The sequence below is a fragment of the Garra rufa genome, chromosome 25, assembly GCF_049309525.1.
Source record: "Garra rufa chromosome 25, GarRuf1.0, whole genome shotgun sequence".
NCBI lineage: Eukaryota > Metazoa > Chordata > Actinopteri > Cypriniformes > Cyprinidae > Garra > Garra rufa.
Window position 1 is genome coordinate 15,096,073 of NC_133385.1, and position 10,528 is coordinate 15,106,600.

At 29.7% G+C, this 10,528-nt stretch overlaps 1 protein-coding gene across 1 annotated transcript in view; it reads right to left on the reverse strand.

Annotated features, from left to right (window-relative positions):
• LOC141301352 (NT-3 growth factor receptor-like) overlaps window positions 1-9,137 on the reverse strand; it is an 89,748-nt gene extending 80,611 nt beyond the window's left edge. Inside the window, exons 1-2 of the mRNA XM_073831594.1 lie at window positions 8,990-9,137; window positions 5,592-5,802 (exon numbers count right to left, since the gene is read on the reverse strand). Coding sequence (XP_073687695.1) covers window positions 5,592-5,802; window positions 8,990-9,137 — 359 coding nt within the window. The remainder of the gene's footprint in view (window positions 1-5,591; window positions 5,803-8,989) is intronic.
• Between the last annotated feature and the right edge of the window lie 1,391 nt (window positions 9,138-10,528).

Sequence of the window (10,528 nt, forward strand, 5' to 3'; positions counted from 1 at the left end):
ATTTCAGTTATATAATTGTTTTATGATCAACTGTTTTTCTTTTATAAAAAGTACTATTACATCAATATTGTGAGTAATAATAACAAATAAATGGCTGCATGTATTACAGTAAAGAGAACTAAGTGGTTGAAGGTTGTTTCAAAATATGAAAATGCTCTCAAAATAGGCTGCACTTCATATTCCTTAATCTGAATCAGAATTATTCCTATTTTTGATTTTTTTAATTCAGATTTTTGAGTAATATGTGACCTGGGCATGTTTAATGAGATTCACCAATTTAATTCACCAAGTAAAGTCCAGTAATTCTCTTAAAAATAAATTGAATATTTGAAATAAATCAGCATTTTATATTAAGTAAAATATAAATGTCTTCACTCTGGTGGTCTGATCAAATAATAAGTGGAGAAAATGAAAATCTATGACTGGTACTGTGTAACTTCCCTTTTATAAGTCAAGAATGCTGAATTATGGGATGTAGTACCTCAATATACTCCACTGCACACTGCTCATTTTTCTGAATGTGATATGCAAGTCATTCATCTATTCACAGTACATGAAAATGCATGCATAACATACACAGTACACATGCTCTACACTGCAGAATAGTACAAGTAGCATGATAGTCAGCTATTATGAACCTAGAAAAAGGCACCATCTTGCTCTCACCTGTCTGTAAGCCTCCCTCCCTCCCTATCATCCCCATTTCTCCAGTGTCATTTCATTCAGCTTTTCAAAAGCTCCTCTCCCTTTGCTTTAGATGGCAGGTGCATGACCAAATGAATACAGATTCTCTGGATGTCTCAGCATGACGGCGCCTAATCAGACGACTCACAGACAGTATGAACACACATAAATGCACCTTCTCTTGGCCTCCCCATGCCCCCTCCATCAGCTCCATCCTCTGCCACAAGCTACAGCATCTCACTTTATGCCAAACGTGTGCACCTCCCCTATCAAAGAGGAAACAAGGCAGAGAAAAGCCAGGTATATGCTCATTTCCTCCTGAATGCAAAAAACAGGAGGTGACCTGTGATACATATGAATGTCGTGCTGCTCTGGTCTAGGCGGCTTGTGGATCTGCACAGTCGTTGACTTAAGGGAATGATTTTGAATATAACAATGATAAGAAAATGCAGTGTTTTTTGCTGTGAAACACTGATACTAGAATGTTCTTCAGCTGTGAAAATGCCCTAACAAACTTATTTGTTGAAAAAATAGAAGTGTGAAAGTTGCCGCTGATATTATTACGGAACCTTTGACTTATACTTTTAATTTTACTGCTGGGCTAAACACCGTCCCAAAGGTCAGAAAATCTGCTTTTATTAGTCCCCGCCAGTTGTTGTTGTATCCACTAAAGGACTGTACACACCAGCTTAATGTGGTTTGAACAAAAAAAGTAAATGTTTTTGGTAGCCAGGAGAGTCATAAGATATATTTTTGCACTTTAGACTTAAAATAGTTTGTTTCTTTGTTTATGTATATTGCTGACCTCACCACTGCAGTTCAGAAATTAAACTAAATCAGCAGTTCACAGAGTATACAGTCTGTCCCATTAGAATTGTTTACTTTGAGACAAATAACAATCTTTTATAGGTAATAATATTACCTTTTTCAGGTAAAATAATATAATAATAAAATTTACCAACAACGACAACAATAATAAATATTGCTGCAAGCAGCAATTAAGGGGCCAAGCACAACAGAGGTAAAATGAAGAGCTAAGGAGCTGTCTTTAATTACTCAGTAAAGACCAAGGTTCTCTAACCCTGCTCTTGGAGAGCTACCTTCCTGCAGACTTAAATTCCAACTTTGCACACCTGTCTGTAATCAAGTAGCACCCTGATTAGCTGGTTCAGGTGTGTTTGATTAGAGCTGAAGCTGAACTCTGCAGGATGGTAGCTCTCCAGGAGCAGGGTTGGAGACCCCTATTACAGCCATTTTATAAAGAGAGAATACATTTACTACAAAACTCAAAATGGCTAATGCTCAAAAAGGCAGACATAGGACAATTAGATATCGTTCTATTTGGTTTGCAGTTATGAATCTAAAGACCAACCTTATGATTTTTTGGCCAAACTGGTCAGAACTTATAAGAAGAAACTTCCAATTGTCATATCTTTTGACCAGTAGGTGGCCACGCTTGGTATAACACAGACCAAGTTTGGTCAGAATCCGCTGAAGCTTTGCAGAGATGTAGCCTCATGTCCATTTTTGAACAAACTTTGTTAAATTCATTAATGCGCTTTACGAAAACGGATTGGTATTTCAAAAACCTTTTGATAACTTTTTGCTAGAATGTTATGAAGATGATCTGACCCAATTTTGGTGAAAATTGGATAAACCGTCTAGGACAAGTTTGAAAAAGTAGTTTAAAAAAAAAAACATTCAAAATTGTGAAAATTTTAAATTTCGATATGCATTCGATTTGGTATGAGCCAAGGATTCATACCTCAAGGTTCAAAAGTTATTAGCAGAAATATGATTGCAAATTTGGCCTGTTGGTGGCGCTAAAGAGTTTGAGTTAGAGACTCTAAATTTGCTGTGGTTAATGATGATACTGTCCTCTATCTGTGTGTCAAACTTAATAATTTTCCCGCAAACGGTTCTACAAGAATCATTCGATTCAGCGATACGCTAAAGCGAAAATTTGAAATGGTCCACGCTATAAATAGACAAATAAGACAAATAAAAAGACAAAACTAAAGCTCCTTTGGAAAGGATCTAATGTATTTATCTTTAATATGCCCAGACAGTTTCATTTATCCTTCTTTTCTTTCATTTATCCACTATCCTTTCTTTTTGTTGGGCTTTTTTTTAGCAAAATAATGTATATGTCTCAATGATTACAATCCTAAATAAATAGGCATTGACTAAACAATGAAACGGTGCACGGCCAATATGCGGTCAATGTCTGCATAGTTAATTCATAGCCTGCTTTCACAATGAGCCACAAAACTAGCTCATTTCGAGATAAGGTGGCACTATGAACCTGCTCCCTTCGGATTGCTTTTTCTTCCCACAATGCTTTGAGTGTCGATTAAAGCAACAGGGACAGATAAATGCGATTCATTATGCATCGTTAGATAAAGCCTGCTAATCCCAAGAAAAGCTGTGATAACATGTCCTTCCTCTTGTCAGCGGTAAAAGGGAAACAAAATTCAACCTTCATAAGGTGTTCGCACTTATTTGTCTGTATTGACGTGTGCGCCAGCGTCCTCACGGGCTGGTGCTTTTTAAAAGTAGGGAAGAACAGATGCCATTTAATTTTGGTGTCGGAGATGTTACACCTAAAGCTGCTTCTGAAGGAATATGCAAATAATTTTGAATAGATGTCGTGCAGTCTTTAAGCAGTGTACTTAAAGGTGTGCTGATGGCTCCGTCCAATGCGGCCTGTTTCAGTGAGCCATAATGGCCAGACAGAACAATCAAAAGCCGACACTAAACTGTTCAGACAGGTCAAGGTTTTTCATTTCAAAGCCATCAGGGTATTGAGATTGACATGACCTTTGCCGTGGCCCTCCTCTCCTGCCTCTCGCCTCTCCCCTTGTCGTAATTGGTTTACTCGCAAGCGTGCCGGAGAGTGATGTCAGTACTATGACAGAGCAAGGCGTTGAGACGACATCAAACAGACAAACAAATCGCTCTACCCTCAGATCTACTACTATTTCCCCTCTCTCTCTCTCAGCATGCCTTCAGGTCCGTTTTGCGGTCTGGAAAATACCGCAACCTCAAAAAGTATGTGAACACTTATGAATACTTGTGTCACACTTTCAAAAAATATTATTATAATTATTAATAATAATCTTTTACCACTTACCAATAGTCATATCGAAGAATCAAAATTACTAAGAATAATAATTTTATGAAATAATAACATTTTAATAACATTTATTATTATTATTATTATTATTATTATTATTATTATTATTATTATTATTATTATCTTTTCAACTATCATTCACCATTATAACTACTTACATAATAATAATAATAATAATAATAATAATGATAATAAAAAATGTTATTTACCATTTTTGACAATTTATTAAAATCCATATTCATGTAACATAAATAACTGTAAATACTTACATACTATATCAATTATATTTATATAATAAGTAATAAAAAACAATGTAAGCTTAGTTTAATTGAATGCTTTAATTTATTAAATGTTTTATTATTATTATTATTATTATTATTATTATTATATACCTGCCATTTAATACTATTTCAAAGTATTGAATAATGAATACTATTATTTAAAAAACATATGTATAATAATAATAATAATAATAATAATAATAATAATAATAATGTTATAATACTAATAATAATACTTTAGTTGTGTATACTTTTTAAAGCAATTTATTGTACAAAATATTTATAATAGTAATAATAATAAAAGCTTTATCAGTTTAATTTAATAACATTTTAATGAATTAAAATGCATTATTATTATTATTATTATTATTATTATTATTATTATTATTTAAACATGTATAATAATAATAACTTAGTTGTGTATATTTAGCAATTTAAACAATAAAAAATGGCTAAAATATAATTTTTTTATTATTAAAATATAAAATATAATATAAGCTTAGTTTCATGTAATGTTTGAATTCATTAAAATACATTATTTATTTATTATTAAAATCTTTAAATAATAATAATAATAATAATGCATTTTAATGAACAATTAACAATTTAGCTGTGTATACTTGGCAATTTAAAACATTTATTGTTAAAAATATAATATAATAAAACAACAATAACAATAATACTATTTTACACATACATTATTTTACACACATATATTAGTTAAAATGTATAACAACGACAACAACAACTTGTGCATATTTACCAATTTAAACAAATAAAAATTGTTAAAATATTGTTTTATTGTTCAAATATTTATATTATTAATAATAATATTAATAATAATAATATAAGATTAGTTTCATTTAATGTTTTAAATAATTAAAATGTATTATTATTTTTATTATTATTATTGTTATTATTATTATTATTATTATTATTATTATTATATCTAAATAATAACAACAACAATATTTTAGTTGTGTATATTTAGCAGTTTAAACCATTTATTGTTAGAAATTAAATAAAAACAACATTAAAAATAATAATAATACTATTTTACACATACATTATTTCATACAGTTCATGTATATGTATAATAAAATATACAGCTTACAAATCACATGATAATGCAATATGTAAATAAAGGCTTTTAATATTTTGTTTATATTTGTTTAATATTTTGATGTTTAATTGTTATTTAATGCAAATACATTTATACCTTTAAAAACTACTTTTTGGGGTCTTTTTAGACAAAGTGCAGGGACTGAACTTAAAATTCTTCTAAAAAAATATATTTAAAAATGTAAGCAAAATACTACAATAATATTTTACTTATATTTTGTATAATATTTTGATGTTCAATGCACCAACATTCATATATTTTATAAGCGACTTATGTGTCCAACTACTTTTTGGAGTCTGCTTCCACAAACTGCCAGGACTGAACTTAAATAATTCTTCTAATAGTAAGAGTAAATTTGTTGACAAACCAGTGGCCGTGTGCCAAACTGCCCACCTGCCAGTCAGAGCCAGACAGGAAGTCCTCTTTGCCAGGACTTCTCTGTTTAAAGCCAGAAGCAGCAGGGGGACGGACACTGCGGCAAACACACAGACGGCTTCCTTCTCCATCGCCGTCATTAGCCTGCGAGGTATTCCGGCGAGACGGGAGGAAATGAAGGGGCTGGATGTTTGCGCTCACACCTGAGGATGTTGGTGGAAATTAAACCTAGCAGTGATATGAGACGAGTCGCCGTCCAGCTTACGGATCAAATGAGATTCACATACTGATTGAGAAGCATATGTTACCTTCACTGAAAAATACTAACAAAAATCCATTTTACTTTCGCAATGTCATGCATTTGTGTTGTTCTTGAAACAAACTGTACGAAACACACTGTCCTGAATGTGCTGCCAAACACCAGATCCTATTGCAATGCAATTATCCCAAAATCAAGATATTATGGGCAGGCAGATGGACAAATCTATATTCATGGCATTATGCGGTTCATCCCTGCCCTGCTTAAATGAATCGTAATGGATACCTCTGGCAGAAATGCATCAAAATGGGGTTTGGTGAGGCACAGAGGTGCCGGCGCTGGGGCCAAGTGACGGAATTAGATGTGGTACTCTTGTGTACATACAGCCATCTGCCTCGTGGGCTCATTGAAAGGCGATGTGTGTTGTGTCCTTCCTCTTGACTGTGACAGGTTCACCGCTCTCATTTTGTCATATTTGTTGGGGCTGGCCTGGTGGCGGTCGTGTTTTATCAGTCATAGTGTGACGCTTCGGTCTAAGGTTTCACTTGGTAGTAGATCAGCGTGTTTGGAGCTGACAAGAGACGTGTCCAGGGGAAAGTTGATTGGCCACCCAAATAATAAAAATACTAAAGATTGCATTACAATAAAGTAGACTGAAAATTATTTTAAGATGACAATTAGGTAGGAAGCACAAACAAACTCGCCTCACAATATTAATGATAATCAACATCAAACTAAACATTGACTTTTGTAATTTGTTAAATAATACACTTATAAAATAAAATAATTTGTTTTGTTTCTGTTGTAATAATCTGGTAAGAACCACAACTAGAAAAAAATATTATAGTAAAATAATGTAATATAGTATAAATAATAATAATAGTATTATTATTATTACTACTTTTACTATTACTACTGAAATAATAAACACTGTTACGACAACATTAATATAATATATAATTAATTTAATATAATATGTAATATACTATGTACTATACAACAAAATCTAAAACTTTTTCAATTTGTATTTTTTAAATATATATATATATATATATATATATATATATATATATATATATTGATACTATTATTATTATTATTATTATTATTATTATTATTATACTAGAGAAGATAACAAAAATATTTTTGAAAATATTAATACTAATAAAAAATATATTATTATTATTATTTTTTATTATTATTATAAAATAAGAATGATTTATTACTACTACTACTACTACTACTACTACTGGAGAACTTTTACATTTATTTTATAAACAGCAATAACATTATTTATTTATTTATTATTATTATTATTATTATTATTATTATTATTATTATATCTAAATAATAAGAACAACAATATTTTAGCTGTGTATATTTAGCAGTTTATTGTTAAAAATTAAATAAAAAAACTACATTATTAATAATAATAATAATAATATTTTACACATACATTATTTCATACAGTTCATGTATATGTATAATAAAACATACAACTTACAAATCACATGATAATGCAATATGTAAATAAAGGCTTTTAATATTTTGTTTATATTTGTTTAATATTTTGATGTTTAATTGTTATTTAATGCAAATACATTTATACCTTTAAAAACTACTTTTTGGGGCAGGGACTGAACTTAAAATTCTTCTAAAAAATATATTTAGAAATGTAAGCAAAATACTAAAATAATATTTTACTTATATTTTGTATAATATTTTGATGTTCAATGCACCAACATTCATATATTTTATAAGCGACTTATGTGTCCAACTCAGTACCGCCGCTCCCTATACGCAGAGTACGCAGTCTGCGTAGGGCACCAACTCCCAGGGGGGCACCATCCCAGCTGCTCAAAAAAAATATTTTTATTATTTTATTATTTTTATTATTATTTATTTTAGTATTTATATAGCCTATTATAATAATAAATTAATATTAATAATATACATATACAAATAAACAAAAATATAAACGTATATATTGCATTTTCTGTGAACGCAGAGTAGGCTAGTAAGCACACGTGATTACGCGCAGCGACGCGCCTTTACCTCTGTTTACGGCTGCCTATTTGGCCAAAAATGATGATAATAATTGATGAACAATATGCCTGGTCCTGGAAAGAGACATCAACAGTCCGGCGCCGAGAAACGAAAGGAAAAAAAGCCCAAGATGAAGCCCGTGCATCACTTAGGTACGTTCATAATCCTGTGAAACTTTATTTTATTCTGTCGACGTTAATAGTGTTTTTAATGTCGGTAATAATTTCACGACTAACGCATCTTTCTTAATATGAATACAAGCAGATCTAAGTAAACAAAATGACTTAAAATGCATTATATTAAAACACTGAGGCAATAATGATTATTGATTAATAATGACTATATGGTGCCATTAAATAACAGTGTTAAAATACATAATCTAATACAAAATTAACAGTTTACATTACAATTTTAATAGAAATGCCTGAAAAGGGCACCAAAGGCCTGGTAAATGCAGTTGTTACACTTACATGATGATCGAATTCCTTGTGCCATATTGACCAAACATTTAATTAAAATGTCCACATAATCTTTCCTATCATTTCCTCAACAAAAATATGTGGACATCATAACCCTTGTCTGCTTTATTGTCAAAACTGCCACATGTACAGTGCATGTACAGGTGAAAACACAGAATAAAAATATATTTTAAAAAATACAGACAAATATTATATATTCTATAAAACACAATTTACAAGCATGGATATGATAGAAAGATAGATAAAAAGGCAGATAACCATGGTTTTTATCATAGTAAAACTACTTAATTTCCTTTTTTATGATTCTGAGATTATTAAATCAATCAGACAACTGTATTAATAAAATCATAGCCATTGGAGGTAACTCTTTTTTGTTGATAAAACTCTTGCTCTTGATCTTGCTATTTCGCTCTTTATTTACCTTTTTGACCAAAAATAACTTTCGTAATATTTGGGGGAGGGGGCACAAAAGTAAATTTCTGCTTAGGGCACCCATTTGGCCAGCAGCGGCCCTGGTCCAACTACTTTTTGGAGTCTGCTTCCACAAACTGCCAGGACTGAACTTAAATAATTCTTCTAATAGTAAGAGTAAATTTGTTGACAAACCAGTGGCCGTGTGCCAAACTGCCCACCTGCCAGTCAGATCCAGACAGGAAGTCCTCTTTGCCAGGACTTCTCTGTTTAAAGCCAGAAGCAGCAGGGGGACGGACACTGCGGCAAACACACAGACGGCTTCCTTCTCCATCGCCGTCATTAGCCTGCGAGGTATTCCGGCGAGACGGGAGGAAATGAAGGGGCTGGATTTATTATAAAATAAAAACGATTTATTACTACTACTACTAGAGAACTTTTTTTTTTATTTTATAAACAGTAATAAACATTATTTATTATTTTATTTATTATTATTATTATTATTATTATTATTATTATTATTATCATGGGAGCAAAAAAGCTAACAAAAACAAATTATTTATTTTATAAATGGTAATAAACTTTATTTTATTTTATGTTATTATTTTATTTTATTTTAATATTTTGTCCCCTGCATGGACCACTCCTGTCAAAAAACTAACAAAAACAAATTATTTATTTTATAAATGTTAATAAACTTTATTTTATTTTATGTTATTATTTTATTTTATTTTTATATTTTCTCCCCACATGGACCACTCCTGTCAAAAAAGCTAGCAAAAACTAATTATTTATTTTAAAAAATAGCAATATAAAGTGTTATTTATTTATTTATAAATAGCAATTAGGGGTTATTTGTTTATTTATTTATTTTTATTTATTTATTTATTTATTTATTTTTCCCTCCACATAGACCACTCCTGTCAAAAAAGCTTACAAAAACAAAAATTATTTATTAGTAGTAATATACTTTCTTTTCTTTCTTTCTTACTTTCTTTCTTTATTTATTTTCTTACATTTATTTATTCATTATTTTATTTTATTTATTTTATTTTACCCTACATGGACTACTACTCCCTTTCAAAAAAAGTTGACAAACAAACAAAAAAAATTATAAACAGTAATAAACATTATTTATTTCTTTATTTCTTTATTTTTTTATTTATTATTATTATTATTATTATTATTATTATTATGGGACCAAAAAAGCTAACAAAAACAAATTATTTATTTTATAAATAGCAATAAACTTTATTTATTTTATTTTATTATTTTATTTTATTTTAAATAATTTTTCCCCTACATGGACCACTCCTTTCAAAAAAAGCTGATGAAAACAAAAATATTTATTTAAAAAAATAGCAATATAAAGTGTTATGTATTTATTTATTTTATAAATAGCAATTAGGGGTTATTTATTTATTTATTTACTTATTTTTATTTATTTATTTATTTATCCTCCACATAGACCACTTCTGTCAAAAAGGCTTACAAAAACAAAGAAATATTTATTTTATTAGTAGAAATATACTTTATTTTTATTTTTATTTATTTCTTTTATTTATTTATTCATTATTTTATTTTATTTTATTTTACCCTACATGAACTACTACTCTAAAAAAGTTGACAAACAAACAAAAATAAATAAATAAAATGTATTTTATAAATAGTAATAAACTTTATTTGTTTGTTTGTATTTTCATGATTTTATTTTACAGCACATGGATTACTTCT